The following is a 16,794-nucleotide window of genomic DNA, read 5'->3' as shown; positions in this document are numbered from 1 at the left end:
GTAGAAAAGCTCCTGGGGAGCAAAGGCAGTAAGTAGCTGCTGTGTTCAGCACACAGATGGGACACAGATCTTGGGGCTGGAGCAGCCTCTGGGAGAAAGTCTGTCCTGCAGGATGGGTGTGAGCTCTCTTAGCTCACTTCTGCCCCTTTGGAAACAAAATTTTCTTGGAACAGGTAACTAGAATCTTCTAGGCTAGGGGGCCTTTGGTATCCTGTGAGGGGTTGGGATGTGCTGGAGAGACGAGCTGTAACGAGGCAACTCCTTGCAAGGTACGAGTGGTAACAGCACTCGTGCTTGGGAAAGATGCTGCTTGTGCAGGAGTTGAGTGCAAGATGGTCTTTGCATTTTATCTGTAGGGTAGTATGGTCAGGATTTGTTCCACCAGCAACTTAAAATAAACCGCATGATTGATCATATTTACCTGAGACAAGTATCCAAAATCTCATGTGTTTCTTCAGGATTGAGTCCTTTACTGTGCCTGCTTGACCTTTAGGCCTGAGTCACCCCAGACATAGCTCGCTGTTGTGAATGGATTTGTCCATCACCCCAAAGTGGTGTTGTCCTCCTCCTGGCCCTGACTGCCCCTTGGCCATCAACCCTAAGATAATACTGCAGTTCAGAGGGTGATAGTCCGTTGCATTGTGTCCCCAAAAGAAGTGCCTGACATTGGTAGAGCAGATCCTGTGTGGTTGGGGTGGAGGTCTAGTGGGCAAGTCACGGCATGAAGAGAGGGTGGTAGGTTTCTGAGAGGCTCTGTGACAGAAGGTCTTAGCCTAGCAGAGAGCAAGCCCTGCATTTGGATGACTCTGTTCATTGACAAGCTTGTGAATAGGTGGGTTTTTTTTTTTCTTTTTTCCCCTTCCTCTCTCCCTTGAGTGGTTTACCCATCCTCAGTTATGAAACATATTGCTTGGCAATTTCAATTTATTCACAGTGAGAAATGCTTCCTCCTTTGAACTTTCAAAGGCCGCCTACATAACGAGAACACAGTTTATCTTCCACACACTCTAGGCAGAAAGGAGAGTGGTACTTTCAGTCTCTTTTGATCCTCAGTGTGAAGGGAGGCAGCGTGGTTAATTCTGAAACACGAAGATCTCTTGAAAAGGGCCTGTGGGCTGCGTCTGTAAAGCAAAAAATTTTTGCCTGTGGACTGTCAGTGTATGAGCTTATATATCTCTAGAACTATTCTAGGAAATGAAACTTCTGAAGTAGTGGCCATTGGGTCTGTGGAGCTTTAGAAACAGCAGCATAAAATCAAGCTGCTTCTTTTCTTTGACTTATTTAATTCCCTTTCCTCTCCTGACTTCCCTTATGCTAATGACTACTTTCTGTCATGTCTCTATTAAAGCAGGGAATGCAAAATAGCAGGGCTGTCTGAGGGCTGCTTTACACAGAGCAGTGTAGTTTTAAAACCACAAGCTGAGCAGCAGCTGGCAGTAGAAGCCCGGCTATGGCTCCGTAGCTGGAGCCAGGGTTTAAGACGTGGCCAGCAAAGCGTGTGCTGATGGCTATTATGGGTAGAGGCAGAAGAAGCTAACAAAGCTAGAGCTTAATCTCAGCCCCTGACCTATCCTTGTGTTTCTGTCACCTCTAGATGAAAGAACAAAAGCTACTTTATTGGCTTCTCTTAAACTACTATAAAAACATAGTAATAATAACTATACCACAGGTAAATTGAGGTGCATTCTTTTTACTTGTTGCATAAATAGCAGCGGCCCAAGGCACTGCCACAACAGAATCTTATTTTGTGGGAGATAAAATGAGAAGCAGTCGATCAACTCCTTTGGGTACCAGTTGTTGCAGCAAAGCTCTGATCTTCCAGTGAGTGCTCAGTGATCAGAGAAAATGACAGAAGCCTGGCTCTCCTAGGGGAAGCTTCTCCGTGAGAAAAACCTCTGTCTTGCAGTGACTCTGGAATCCACTTGGTTTACTTTAGGCTTTAGAGAGCAAGAGTTTACTACTTCTTTATGTGTGTGTAAGGAGATGGTTTACCATTTTCCCTAAACTTGTAACACTTCAAGAATTTCCTGTTGTGGGATGTGTGTCACTGAGAGTGGGAGTGGTGAATAGCTGGAAAAAGTCCCTGGCCTCGCAACATCCCGGGGGCATGGTGGGGCAAGAAAGGACAGAGCTAAAGTCTTCCCAATTAAAATCAGGAAAAAAGGCTGATTTTCACCTGCATTGCTGGTGAGTTGCAGACAATTCTGTGGTTAGTGTTTTGTAGTCTGTACTGCCAGAAATCTTCCACTTTCTGTGAGTAATGAGGCTAGAAAGGGAGAAAAGCCAGTATTTGGGAAACACAGCTATGACAGACAGCAAAGGGAGGTGGAGTCAGCATCTTGCAGCAGAAAGTAAAAAAGAAAAAAGGGGTAAAAAAATAAAAGCCTGAACATACTCATTATTATGTATAACTTGCTGTTGTTATAACTGCAATGTAACAGGTACATGATCTCATCTGACCCTGCTGTTTTGCCCTTTTTGGCATGTGGTTTACTTCTGTGAACCTGGTAAATTGCTATTTTCTGTGTCAAAGTATTTGCTTATCCTCTTCCTAGAAACCAATACTTACCGCACCCCTCTTTATGGGCAGCCCTCCTGGTGGGGGGAAGATGATGCAAATAACAAGGAGGACAGAAGGCAAGAGGAACATTACTCAGGTAATGGAGGTGATTTGGGGTGGGAAAAGGTGAGGGGACAAAATTTCTGCACACTTTTGATCTTGACTGTGTGAAGCCATCCTGCTTCAAGGCTTTAATTACCACTTTTTTTTGTGCTCTTATTTGCACATTCCTATCTGTAGATTGCTGCTGCTGAAACCAGAATAAGGGAGATTAAAATGTTTCCCCTAAAATATTTGAACGTTAGAAACAGCAGTTGTGGAATCATTCAGTGTGGATGAGAAAGGCCTTGCTAAGCTTGTTTGAGACCTAATTATACAGCAGTGCTGTATCTATGATTGTATGCAGCCCACCTGAATAAACCGTCCACTGTGTCTCCCAGGAGCTTCCGATCTAAGAGGCACTTTAAGAGCTAATGCATTGACTGTATGTGATTAATGTGGAAGCAATCTGTTTCTCACCTCATCATCCTTGGAAGCCGCTTAGTCTTACCACTGCTGCTGTTGTGAATCTGTAGGCATGGAAGATGCATCGTTTTTCACTTGTGTAGTTTCTATCAAGCGTATGCTTTACTGTGCGAAGAAGTGGTTTATTTCACTGAGCGTGCAGTGTAGCTGTTCTCTAGCAGAGAGCAGCCCTCACAAGAGGTTGAAATAAGTGAGTGACTCTCTAGCCAAGAAGTTTGGATACTACTGAGAAAATGTGGTTTTGTTCCTTGATGGTGATACAGAATTAGGTGTTGATCCAGCAAAACCATGCCTGTGATTATCTTTGCACACTCAAGCTTTTCCTCTGAACTGTGGAAAGCTGAGTATGTGTGCATGTAAGTGAATTCATTGAGGTGAAACAGGATCTTCCTTCCACATCAGCCCAGGCATACAGAAACCTTAAAATGCCACCAACCACACAGGTTCTGTCAAAACATACAACTGTGCGTGTGCGTGCTCAGCTCTCTTTGGGGAGCAATGGAAGAAAAGACAAAGTGAGTATAACAAATGTTGGTCAGACTGCAGCAATGCAATGAGCACCGATTTTGGTGATGAGGCCAGAGTACAGAGCTGTCTAAAACAGAATGTGTATGCTTTTCTTTAATCCATTTCAGCTACTGTTTGTGAATTTAAGGTTTTCTTGCCTCTTTTTTTTTTTTTCCCCTTTCATAGAAAGATCAAAAGAGATAACCCAACATGAAGAGGAACTGAATGGTAATATTTCTGCTTATAGAGATGCCCAAGAACAGTCTGTGTTTGCCTTCCGGAGAGAGCCAAGTTACTTTGAGATTCCAACTAAAGAATTTCAGCAGCCATCAAAATCTCCAGAAACACAGGTCCATGAGATTCCAACAAAGGATGTTGATGCAGTAGTAGCCCCTGTTGTACAGAGCCACGCCTCCTTTACCATTGAATTTGATGATGGTACCCCTGGTAAAATAAAGATAAAAGACCACGTAACTAAATTTTCACTCAGACAGAGAAGACCATATAGTAAGGAACCAGCTCATACAGAAGTGATGTCAGCAGAGAGCAAAGTGGCTGACTGGCTTGTCCAGAACGACCCAAGCTTGATGAGACGGCAGTCTCCAGGAGATGATGTGTACAGTACGAAGAGTGACCTGCCGGTTCATGTGAGGACGCTTAAAGGTGAGTGAACATCTTTTCATGTGGACATAGTTCTCTGTTGGTGGTGCAAATGCAGTATAATGAAGGGGGAAAACCCTTCTCCTGTCATGGAGAACTGGACTTAATTATCTCTGCTCCAGATTTGCAAGATGAATATTTCTTTAATGACTGTTAATGGTTTTGAATCTGGCTAGCAGGCTTGTCACCTGGCCCTGGAATCATGTGTGGTGCTGGCCTGGGGGACTGTAATCTCATTCCTCTACATCCATAATGCCAGCTCAGCAGTAACAGTGATTGAAAAAAGGATTTTGATTTTTAAATGTCTAAAATAGTTTCCATGTGGTCAGGCAGGCTGGTAAACACAGGTATTTTAGTGAATTTTCCTATCTGTGCTTCTCCTAGATGAAGGAATGATTTTTCTTTTTAGCTGTAGTCCGGAAGAGGCTGAGTGTGATCATCCTGATGGCTGTAATGACCAGAGCCACTTGGTTGGATGACCAAAGGCCCTGACACAGAGACTGGTGATATATACATGATCACTGATGGAGGAAATTCTTCTGCTTGTAGAAGAAGGTTTCTTCTCTTAAAGTTTCTCTGAAATCCTGCTCTGTTCAAAAACTTCAGGTTTCATGGACCTGTGTCCTGTTAAGTGTGTCGCTGTAAGGAGTTCTTTGGGGATTTTCAAAGGTTTGAAGTGTAGTATGGAGCCCAGTTCTTAGTGCAGCTGGTGGGACTCATGTGATTCTCATGCAACTTTGAATACATTTTGCAAGATTTGGGCTTGCTTGGATGTCTCTCTTGGGCCATGCACTGAACAGCTAGGAGGAGACCACAGATTCCTGCATCCTCACTGCCTTGCAGGCCTCGGGGAAAAAATATTGTTTGGATCTGCAACTTTAACTGATGAAGTCGTATTGAAGGTTACCAGACCTACTTGTGCTTGAGGTCCTTCTTAAATGAGAGCAATACATTGTTTTCTCTTAAAGGAGTATTTGCTTGGTCCTTGTTGGAAAAAACCTCCTCGTAATATGAAGAGTTTTACCTATTACACCTCCAACTTGCTGTTTTGTGTACAGTTTTTTGAGAAGCCCCCTACGGTCAAAAAGGTCTCGCATATCCAGCCTTGGCATTTGTCATGGCATGGAAATTGAACTGTTTTGTTGTCATTGCTTGTTTCTAGTTCTTCCCAATACAGGACAGTGTTGAGGTGCCCTGCTCCTCAGTAGGATTAGGGATATTTGGGGTCTTAGTTTCAGTCTACTGTGACTGTGTGATAGAGGGTTTTGGGGTTTGGGTGTGTGTTTGTTTGGGGGTTGGTTTTGGTGGGTTGTTTTTTTGTTATTGTGATACTGGATTTTGTTGACTTGCTGGAGAACATTGCCAGGGATAGAAATGTACTTCAGTAGTTTTGCTCTTTCCTGTTGGAGAAAACTAGAGAACTAGGCAGCTGCTGCTCTTCCTAGGATTTTCAGAAGTGATGCACAGGAGTACTAGACTGGCTGCGCTTGGCCTCTTTGCAGTCCATAAGGTGTGGAAAGAAGCTGAGGTAATTTAATGCATAATTTGCATATCAAGAAATAAACTCTTTGGACATTTGATTAAAACGTACAGTGTTGGTGGCCTGAGGAGTTTATCCACTTCTGCTTGGGCAGAGAACAGGTTGTCATTTATCTGCGATAGTTGTTGTGTAACGTGTTCTTCTGGCAGGGCAAATTTTGAAGGTGTCTTGGAGGCTACCCCTGGCTGCCTACCAGGTTTGGGTCTTCAGTATCAGAAACACCCACTGTCAGGGTTCATTAGTAACATTTGTTCGCTTTCAGGAAGGTGGTGATTGTAAAGCCTGGTATCAAGACTAGAGAGTTCAGGTCTTAGCAGCTTGAAGGGATGTACGTGGTGTTCTGCTGGGGCATCCATGGGCACGGTGGGTGTTTTTCCTTGTGTCCTCACCATTTTGCATTCAGCCGAGTTCTTAGCCAAGACCCTTTAATTTAAGAACTTTCTCTTCCAAGGACAAAGCTTATCAGCCCTCAGGGCACAATGCAAAGTTTCTGGCTTCCTTCATGAGGGTGTTAGGAAACTTTTCAGAGGACTGACTCCTGGGTTGAATGGATCTTGTATTAAATTCTAATCTTTCAGAGCTAACTCGAGGTAATAAATGGTCTTCACCCATGTGTCTGGAGAACTTGCAAAGTAGGTTTGAGCAGTTTTCCTTTCAAACACGTGGTATTTTAGCCAGTATATCTTGCTGCATATTACAGTCTAGAGCGCAGAGACCTCTTTCCCCGTTCTCCCGATGACAGGTTCCTGGTCGTTGACTGAATCGTGTTGTGTGCCTTCACACCCGTTTCCTTCTCCAAAAAAAGGTTTGTTTTTTGTTTTACTTTTAACTTTTTGTTCTACTTTAACTTACTTTCTGAGAGTCCTGAACTAAGGTGCTGAGGGACAGGCATCATTGATACATAGAGAAAGTTGTAAAGATGGTTGTTGATAACATAAGTGAAAATAATTATAAACTTGCTTTATGTTTAGTGAACTTTTAAGTAGTGATTTAACCTTTGTTTGGCTGGTGATAGGATGATGTAACTCATGGGGCTGTCATGGTATGATTCTTAAATCTTCAGGAAAAGTAAAGAATCCTGCAAATTCAGTTTTCTGTTAGCCTCTGGTTTATTTCCCCCTTGTAGACGGGGGTAATGTGGGTGCTCAGAAGTGCATGCACTTGTAACATATGGATCTGGTCTTTCATCGTGGGGATTTGGTTTCGTGGAATGCAGTGTGAGTGGTTTATTTACTGGTCCTGCAGAGATATTTCTGCTTTGTGACAGAGAGAACCTAGTGAGGTGATTTTGGGCTATAGTAATTGGGCAGAATGGCAAAGTAATGTCGTCATTTTTATTTAAATGGAAAAAAAAGAAAGAAACGAAACATTGGGTATCTAAAACAATCAGCATTACAAAATCAGAAACCCTTGGGTTTGAAATGATTTCTTGAATTGTTTTTTAATAAATTGATAGCCAGCCAGTTGTGAAAAGTGGGGTCAGGAGACAGCTGCCTTTTCTTTTATTTCCTCTGATGGGATGCAATCCCTGTACCACAGCAGGTGTCTTTTGAGTTGTTTTTGTCTTTTAACTGAAATGATAAATTTCAACTGGGAGGTAATGACAGGGCCACAGTGACTGAGAATATGAAAGTCAAATCTACATACTTTGTTTCCAGGCAATAGGCACGAGGACGGGACACAGAGTGACTCTGAAGACCCCGTGGCACCCAAGGCAGAGAAGGAGACGACGACGGGCAGCGAACGTGGGACGGAGCAAACCAGGCTGCAGCGCCAGATGAGGCGTGATCCCCACGAGATGCTGCACAACAAGCAGGCCTTTGTCATCGAGTTCTTCGAGGACACACCACGGAAGAAGCGCTCACAGTCCTTCACGCACAGTGCTCACTCCTCCCAGAGCGACACTGATCCAGGGCTGAAGACCAAGGTTGAAAAGCGCAAGAACGCGTCGCCGGCAGAGAAGCTGGGAAATGCGGTACCACCATCCCACCTTGGGGCCCAGGCAGGCAAACCCAATAACAACTCCTGTGGGACCCAAAGAACTAGCTCCTTCAAGAGGGAGAAGACGGAGGATCGGATCAACTCTTCATCCTCCTCTGCTTCCAGAGCATCAGCTAAAACTTATGGGAGCGTTGGAAGGAAGTCTAAAATGGCTCAGGATTTTATGGCGGAGTACTTGCGGGAGACTGCTCAGTCTGGCAAGCCAAGCACTGAGAAACCAGCACCTCTGCCCATGCCGGTAGCTCCACGCGTGGTTATATCGTCAGAACCAGAGTCTACCTCTGCTCCACCTCCGGAGGTAAAGTCAGCCCAGGGCAGGAGGAACGATGAGGAAGACAGTGTGAGCGAGACAGGCACGTACACCATCGAGACAGAGTCACAGGATAAAGAGGTGGAGGAAGCGCGAAAAATGATAGATCAGGTAAATCTGATTTATTTATTTATATATATATATATATATATAAAAAAATATATATATCTATAAATATATATAAATATATATATAAAAAGATAGATCTGTGCTTGGCCAGTGAGCTAAGGGCTGAAGGTCTGGGCTTCTGCACCTTGTGCTGGAGGGTCTAACTTCATTAGCTGTTGTCACAAAGGACTGCTCCCTTTTGAATTTGGTGCAGTGCGGGTTTATGGTTAGGGCTGGGGAATCTTCCTGGGTGACCTGTGTTAAGGAGAGGCCCCAACAAACTGAGAGACTGGTCTTTAAAAAACCCCAACAAAATTACAAACAAACAAAAAAACCATGAAGTGCAAGAAGGTAAGGTAAGCCCACAGCAAAGAGCTGCCTTGCTTCCAAAACGGGATTTGGATGTAAAAGTGCAAGAGTGGGCTTGCCGTCTGTTTAAGGGGAAGCCAACAGCAGAATAAAGATCAGGCTAGTCCTGCCGAGAGCTGTGGCTGGAAGCAGCTCTGCTCTCTCCTGCTCCCAAGCCTCTGCCTTGGTGTTGCATCACCTCCTGCCCACTGTTACGAAGATGGGCGCTGCAGCCCATCACTGATGCAGCATCCTGTGGTGGGCCAAAGGAAATACAGGCCAAGGGCTGGTGCTCCTGATCCTTCACAAGCCTTAGTGGTAGGCGGTCCTGTATTTGGCTATGCCTGGTTAGGAAGGGAGTGCTTGCTGGCAGGGCAAGTGGCAGCTAGTTCAGATAGTGAAAGGTGTGGTCTAGGGCAGAGGCAATCCTAGATGGATCTATGCTTGTTTGGATTTTGCAGAGTGAATAGTAGTCTAAAAACAAAACCCCAGCGATGAGGGAGAGGCTTAAAAAAAGCCACCCAACTAAGCAACCGCAGGGCAAACCAAACTTTGGCTGATTTTCAGGTTTAACTTTCATCTGCGGTCTATTATGAAAACAAAATGGGCAAGTTGCTATGAAGATTTAGTGAAGTGTAGGCAGGAGGATGGTGAGGTTTAAAGGAAGCCTTAATTGAACCTGGCTTTAGAACTTTGTATACAGCGTTCTGTGAGCCTGGATCTAGCTTCCCTCTTTTGTTTATTTACATTCATTCCTTACATCTTGTTTGAAATGTGATCGGAAGCTTTCAGGGCAGGGTGTTTAAGCCACAGCAAGGCCCTAGGCCTGACATTATATGGTTAATTGTTCTGGTGGGGAAATATGAGGAAAAATGCCACAGAAATACAATTATTTCTGGAGATTAGTCTTGGCAGCTGTGTGACTTCAGCAGGCAAGTTGGCCAACTTCTGCTCCTGACTCTGCCATAGACTTAGTGCAGTGCAGATCTGCCACTTGTGAAACAAATAATAACTGGACCTCAGTGTTTCGGTCCAGGAAGAAAGAGGATATGAATTCTGGACTTGCTGAGATTTTGAGGTGACTCTGCTTTTTATTCCCCCGCCATTGCACATGCACTTTTGTTTTAATAGAAGTGAGAGTGGAGAACTCTGTCCAGCCTAGGCAACCTCCATGGTGGCGTCTTCCTTTGAACTACCTGTAGTCAGGGAAGAAAAACAAGCCCTTCTGAGGCATGGATCTTGGTCATCACCCCCTAGGAAGGCATATCTATCCCCAGAGGGAATCTGGCCAGCTAGCTCAAACGCTCACCGATCTCAAAGGTGCATCCTTTCCCAGGTCCTCACATGGGCAGCGCAAGGCTGCTTTGCTCAGCCCACTGTCTACTACAGTCTATGAAAGACCCTGGAAATGGAGCTTTCCCTTTTTTTTTCCTAATTCACCATGAATGAGCTGGTAAATAGCTTTCCTGACACTCATCCTAAATTTCTCAGGGCTGATAAGGGTCTCCCTTTCAGTGAAAGTTATTATTGTTAAAGGCAACACACTGAAATAATGAGGGAGAGAGGAAAGGTGGGCGTGAGTGGGATTCTATGAATAAGTATATTTAAAGCTGCTACTGTGGAGTACAGGAGAAAATTAGTTTGTAGGAAGCATTGGCAAGTGTTTCTGGCCCTTTGGGTTCATAGTTTGTGTGAGACTAATGCTGCATGGATTTGGATTTTTGGCTAATATTTTTCTATTTTCTTGGTTTTTAATCTTTCCTATGCAAACGCCTCTTCAGGTTTTTGGTGTTCTTGAGTCACCTGAATTTTCCAGAATCTCTTCAGCCTTTAGACCAATAATTAAAGGTGAAAAAGATGACTCCGGTTCTCATCAGCATCTAATCAGTGAAAATGGCAGTAGTCAGAAGTCACCCTTGCTCCAGGCATTTGCCCCAAAAGCTGTGAGTGGGTCTCAGGCTGATGCGCAGGTATGGGCAGTCCAGGTGGATTTGCTGGGGTAGTGGAGGTGTAGATGGGTTTTCTGTCTGGATGAAAATGTGATGCGTAGATTGATTTCCATTTTTGAGGAGACTGAGTGATGTGTGTATGAGAGGAGAGATTTTGTGGCTAGGATTTAGTTTGCAAACCCTCTTTCTGACACCACCTTCCATACCTTGTTGCAGATGTCTGCAGCATCTCAGGGGAGTCAGAAGTGGGTGTCTAGGTGGGCGAGCCTTGCGGACAGTTACTCTGACTCTGGATCTGTCTCTGGGCAGGGTGATGGAGGTGCAGGTAAGTCTCATCCTGACATTACTGTTTGAAGGTGGCTTGAAAAGCAGAAAATAAGGGCTTCTGTGCATCTGGCTGTGGCTTATTTTCTGTTTTAGTTAATGTATTTGGGAATGAGAAGGACAGATTGAATCATTCCCAGTGGAGTAAAGATGGAGAGAGCCTCTGGTTTGCATTTCAGAGTCATCTGAGAAGTTCTTAAATGTTACATTTGACATGGCTAAAGGGCACCTGGGAAGGAGAAAGATTGTGAGGGCCTTGGGTGTTAACTAGCCCCAAGTAGTGATTCTTTAGACTGCCTTACGATGCCAGATGAAAGCCCTTTGCAAGTTGCCTTGGATTTAATTGCTGACTTGTGCTTTTTTTGTGTGCTTCTCCTGCCTGTGTCTGAGAATTTTAGGCTGTTCTGGGGTTTCCTGTTGGGTGGCATGTTTGAAGCATGGAGAGCAGCATAGAAAATGGGTATGAAGGGGAGAAGGGGAGTGGGTGGAGATCAGGCTGCCATCGTAACTGGGGAGACAGCTTACAGACCCTGTGGGTCCTGTAGGTATGTGAGAAAGGAAGAAGAGTGCTGCTTTGCCATCAACGACTATAGATAGATGCAGTAAGGATTAGAAGAACCCTTGGTTTCGGAGGTCATCGCCACTGTTTTCACACTGTGTGAGAACCTGACTCCCAGAGTGTTTGAAGTATTACCATAGTCAAATAACCAGTTATCCTGGTGTTTGAAGGTCGTATCAGATATGAAGTCTTGGCCAGCAGCATGGGAGAAATAAGAATGCTCTTTCTATGAAGTGTGTCCATACTGATAAGCCCACCCATGCTGGGGGTGGTGAGCTCTAATTTGGAGCCTCATAATTGTTATAGGGTCTTTCTTCTGAGACTTTGCTGTGGGATATGATTGTATGAGAACTTGTACTGTGAAAAACATCATCTATTTAGTCAAATGGGCTATGTTGTGTAGAATGGCACTTAAAATACTGCAGCACTACAGTGGTTTGTTTGATGACTTTTCACCTCATTCCCATGGCCTGATTTGTGGTAGAAACCAGCAACAACATTAGCCTCTGAAGTATGTGGTTGTACTGAGAGGTATATTATGGGAGAATGAATCTGAAATCCTGCCTTGAGAGAGGGAAGGTGTTGAGCACTCTGATCCAGCACAGGAATTAAGTATAGCATCTATACTGATAAACCTGAGGGAGCGAGCACCAGCCAGGTCCTACTGATGTTCATGTTACATAAAAGCTTAGTTCTAAGCATGTGTCTTGTGAGTGCTTTTGTGGACTTGGACTTTGCAGGATCAAACTCATCCTGAATAAGTAAATAAGTGGTATAGTTGTACAACAATTGATTCTTGTCCACTTAACTCTCTTCAGAAAGTGGTGTAGCCCCCAAACCCGGGGAATCAGAAAATGCTGTACCCTTGAGAACAAGGCGCCTTCTTCCCCAACTCCCACCAAGTGATAAATCAGACAGTCCCACACCCACAGTCCTGGTTTGCCAGGATTCCTATTCTGAGGTTACCAAGAGAACCATTGTGAAGGACCGCTGTGTGGAGGCCTATGGTGATCCCAGCAGCCGCCTCTTCATCCAAGAAGACTTGGATCCAGATAGCCTCAGTGATGCCAGCAGATCTGATGATGGCTTCAGCACAGAAAAAGGCAAGAAATATAAAGAGAACAATAAAATGCTAGAGCAGATGGCGGAAGACACAAGATCAGAGAGCCGGCAGCCAGGAGCCTCCCGGGTCTCAAATGTGAGAGCTGTGAGTGAGCCACTTTCTACTTCATTCTACATTGGTGATGACAGCAATGATGCGGGGATTCCCTCCAAGCTCTCTCTGAGCGTGTCGCATGCTCGAGCAGACAAAGACGGCAAGGATCAGGAGTTTTCCTTCAAGTCTGCTGGCACGCCAGTTCCTGGAAAGCCACCGGTCAAAGACGTTAGCGCTTACATAAATGCAGCTGGAAAAGTGGTTATTTCCCTTCATCAGAGTCTTCCTCAAGATGAGGAAAACATGGCAGGAAAGGAAACATCATCTTTTGTTAGACAGGAAAGTTTTACCAAAGATAAATCAAGCAGTGGTGTTCCTCAAAATAAACTTCCACATATTTCAAGTCACCCTCTGCTTAAAGATTTAGAGGCTGTTCGGTCAGCTCGTATGGACTTTGGTCAGGAGACTCATCTTCTTCTTAAGGACACTGAAACTGCCTTGGCAGCACTGGAAGCCAAATTACTTGGTCAAAGCCAACAGCTGGAGCCCTCGGAAACTGCTGGTCAGCTGGAGGACTCCTTGTCAGGGGACTCGGATGTGGACACTGCCAGCACAGTCAGCTTGGTGAGTGGCAAAAATGTCCCAACAAGTGCCCCGAAACGCAAAGTGGTTGCGAGCTTGCAGAAGGAGAAATCTTCCTCCACGCCGTCCATCCAGGACCAGTGCGGGCAGCCCAGCGCTCGGGACAGGCTGACAGAGAAGCGGAAAACGCAAGCACCAGATGCGAACCGCACGGAGGCTGCCAAACGCTTCCAGATGAAGCGGAGTGCTGGTACTCGAGGGTCACTCGACTTCACAGATGATGAGAGAAGCTCGAGTTTGCCCTACTTGCCAGTCCCCGACACAGTCGTGTCTGACCACGAGCACTCGGTAACCCGGCCGGTTCCCAGAAGGAAACCTGTTACTCAGGCCGCCAAGGAGGACCACAGCAAAACGACCTCGAATGTGCAGAAAATCCAGCAAGTTCTCACCCGCTCCAACAGCTTATCCACCCCACGACCCACAAGGGCCTCGAAGCTACGTCGTGCCCGTCTGGGAGATGCTTCAGACAATGAATGCATCGATACCGAGAAAACATCCGCCAACCCTGAAGCCACTGCTCCGGGCCCCAAGCAGTCCACAGAGACGAAGAAGCTCTCCCGGCTGGACATCCTCGCCATGCCAAGGAAACGGGCAGGTTCGTTTACGGTGCCCAGTGACTCTGAGACAGCACAGTCGAGGACAGGATTTTCAGGCAGGAACGTGGAGCCCTATCGGAAGATGGGTGCTTCGGAGGTTAGAGCCGCGGCGAGGAAGACAGCAGCTGCTGCCTCCGCCAAGCAGCCTTTCAGCAGGACCCGTTCAAGCAGCGTCAAGTATTCCTCCTCGTCCAGTAAGTGCTCGTGCTTTATGTTTCTCCCCGATTGCCCTCTTTCTGATTTATAGGCTGCACATGGTTGCCAAGGATTGGTGTCTCAGTAATACAAGTGCTGCGCTGGTGAGTACAAAAGTCTGCATTAACAAGTGGTACGGAGGTTGAGATTTCCTGTGGGTTTGGAGGCAGCAGAGTATCTCTCATACCCAGTGAGATATTGTGGTGTTGTCTGTGAGGATAGTGCAAATAGTTCTTTTTCTTTTTTTTTTTTTTTTTTCAGTGACTTCATTTTTTGAACAAGTAGTTGTCATTTGACAGAAGCATGTTAGCCATTTTTCTGTAAAAAGATAGAATTTAATGCCTTTCCAGTGCTGCAAGGAATTCTGTTCTGTTTTTCTTTTGACTTCTAAGATTCAAAGTTTGCTCCCAGAGAGCTTATAATGGTGTTGATGACAGCTGATGTCCAAGGTGGCAGGTTTGAAGGCATCTGAAACAGGAGAACGAGAAATAAATGTCCCTGTGTTGTGAAGGCTGTTCCCTTGTTCGTCTTGTAAATGCAAATGTGGAGCTGGACACTACACGTTGATTACCCCAAGAGATTCCTGCTACTGTGTATTTTCATTCACTTTTGCCGTAGGTAAGGCAGGTGCACAGTCGTGATGCCCACGAGGTGGGGATTTGGAGTCTATCCTGCCCTGTAGCTGTGCACTCAACAGACCCTTGCAATATCAACACTTGTCATATTGAAATCAGACTTTAGTTAAGAGGCGAGGACAATGCAGATGACAACTCTTAAGAAGGTAGTTGATAATGAGAGATTGTCCCTGACACCTTTGGACTAAGTCCTGATCTACGCCTGTAGTCTTTGGCATGTGCGTGTGGCAAAGCATATCTGTTCGGTAAGTTTTTTAGGAATGACAGGGGACCAAAGGGACAGGAAGAACCCCTTTGGCTGGGTTTCTCAGGCCTGTTGAGAGGGGTGCTATTATCAGCAGATCTGTGTTTTTGTAAGGGGTCTTAGAATTCTGGGTATGTCCTTTTTGTGTGTTTTCATACTGTTGAAATAATTACCCTGCTTGCAGTATTCATTTTTATTGCATGCTAAAAATGTTGTTTGCTGCTTGTTTTGATTTGGATTGTTTAGTGCATCCAGCTTCCCTTTTATTTTAATGATTTTTTTTCTTGCACATTTATATATGCATGTAACTCAGAATGTGAATAAGCTAAAAGAGTATGTACAGTCTCTTCTCGTGCATTTTTTGACATGATGCTATTATTGACTTCTTGTTAAACAATAACAAATTTAAAGCAAATTAATGTGGTCAGAGTTTTCTGAACAGGAGTCACTCTGCACTCCCACTGCCTTTGGACCACAGACTTCAAATCATTTGGAGAAAAATGATAAGTGTTGGCCAGTTCTTGATTTAAATGAATTGGTTTTTGATTTCCAGAGCTCTGTAGCAGCATGCTAACAACTTTCCTTGTGCATAATTGCAGTAGATGATGCTAATCCTTTCTCTGAATTAGTTGCTCTTAATATACTAACCTCCTAATTCCTTAATAGGATTGTGAACCTTGCACAAGCTCTAAGTATACTAGTGTACTTCATGCTTCATCGTGCTGTACCAAGTCTGTGATGCATGTTCCTGTACTAACGCTATGGTAGATATAGTGTATCAACACGTAGTACCCCGTTCCTGGACCAAAAGTGAAATGTTGATAAACTGAACTACTGCACTGTGCTATCAAGACATTTTTTAGCATGATACAATAACCCTTGAAGTATTGAGTGTCAAGGCCTGGGAGAAAGGAGGCAGATGTGGCTGATTTATTCAAGGATTTCTTAAAGCGTTTAGCTAACCACAATAGTTTCCAACTCTCCCAGTGGGAGAAAGTTAATCTCACTAACGGAGGAACAGAATTAACTATCTGGCCATGAGACAAGAAATGCCAGTAGGTTGTTAGGCCATCGAAGTAACTTTGTGAAATGCACAGATAACATCAGAATAATCCAAGTTACCAGTTTTGAAAGCTAAGGGCCTGTCTGTCCCTGCTCCTCTGTGTTACATGATTTGTTTATTTGGTGTAATTTGAATGATACTGAGGGAGTTGATTCGGGTTTCTCTGGGCATACAGGGATGGAAAATCAGGCTCTTAATATTAAAATTGCTGTTCGATGACAGGGTGATCTCTTGATTCTAAACTCTGGGTAAACAAAAAAAAAAAGATATTTCTACTGATGGAATATGTGGAATATGGGCAAATTTATTTTTTTCTGTATATATATATTAATCCAAAGACAAGACACTTATATAGCTATAGCTGAGATAGAAATGTTCAGGAGTGCTTTTTTCACTATACAGTAGTTGTCTACAGTTTCTACCTGCATCTTATACACCAAATTAATTGGTTTTGTTTGTACGATCTATGATGTTGGCTTAATTCGCTTGCAGTGTCTCAGTGTAATGATAATCTTGGTAACACAGTGAAGCTTTTAGGTATTGTAGTTTTAAATAACACTGCTGGTTCTGTGTTTGGTGGGTCTTCATTCTCCAGGGAAGAATGGAAGGGAATGAAGCAATATCTGTAGAGTGTAGTGAGGCAGTGAGCTCCGGGAGCCCAGTTTTCAAATGAGGACATCTCGATGCTTCCCATGCAAGAAGGACCTGGGTGTCTACAGATCTGCAGAACTGGTTGGCATAAATGGGCAGCTTCCACTTGGCTCCAGGGGTTGGAGCCGATCCTGACTCTGTGAACACTCTTTTTGTGGAGTGTCATTAATGGCGAATTGCAAGGCAGGAGGTGAACGTGGGGGTGTGGACTCTTGCAAATA

The 16,794-nt window shown here is 44.6% G+C and overlaps 1 protein-coding gene across 2 annotated transcripts in view; it reads left to right on the top strand.

Moving 5' to 3' along the window:
- The window catches only part of CEP170B (centrosomal protein 170B), a 53,409-nt gene that overhangs the window by 25,403 nt on the left and 11,212 nt on the right, over positions 1-16,794 (top strand). For both annotated transcript variants that reach the window (XM_086462555.1, XM_086462554.1), the window contains exons 6-12: positions 2,556-2,657; positions 3,779-4,255; positions 6,535-6,597; positions 7,451-8,214; positions 10,341-10,529; positions 10,725-10,833; positions 12,210-13,979. In XM_086462555.1, the coding sequence (XP_086318681.1) occupies positions 2,556-2,657; positions 3,779-4,255; positions 6,535-6,597; positions 7,451-8,214; positions 10,341-10,529; positions 10,725-10,833; positions 12,210-13,979 (3,474 nt within the window). The remainder of the gene's footprint in view (positions 1-2,555; positions 2,658-3,778; positions 4,256-6,534; positions 6,598-7,450; positions 8,215-10,340; positions 10,530-10,724; positions 10,834-12,209; positions 13,980-16,794) is intronic.

The sequence above is a fragment of the Leptosomus discolor genome, chromosome 3 (genome assembly GCF_034619465.1).
Source record: "Leptosomus discolor isolate bLepDis1 chromosome 3, bLepDis1.hap2, whole genome shotgun sequence".
Lineage (NCBI taxonomy): Eukaryota > Metazoa > Chordata > Aves > Leptosomiformes > Leptosomidae > Leptosomus > Leptosomus discolor.
This window is presented reverse-complemented; position numbering and strand designations above follow the sequence as displayed.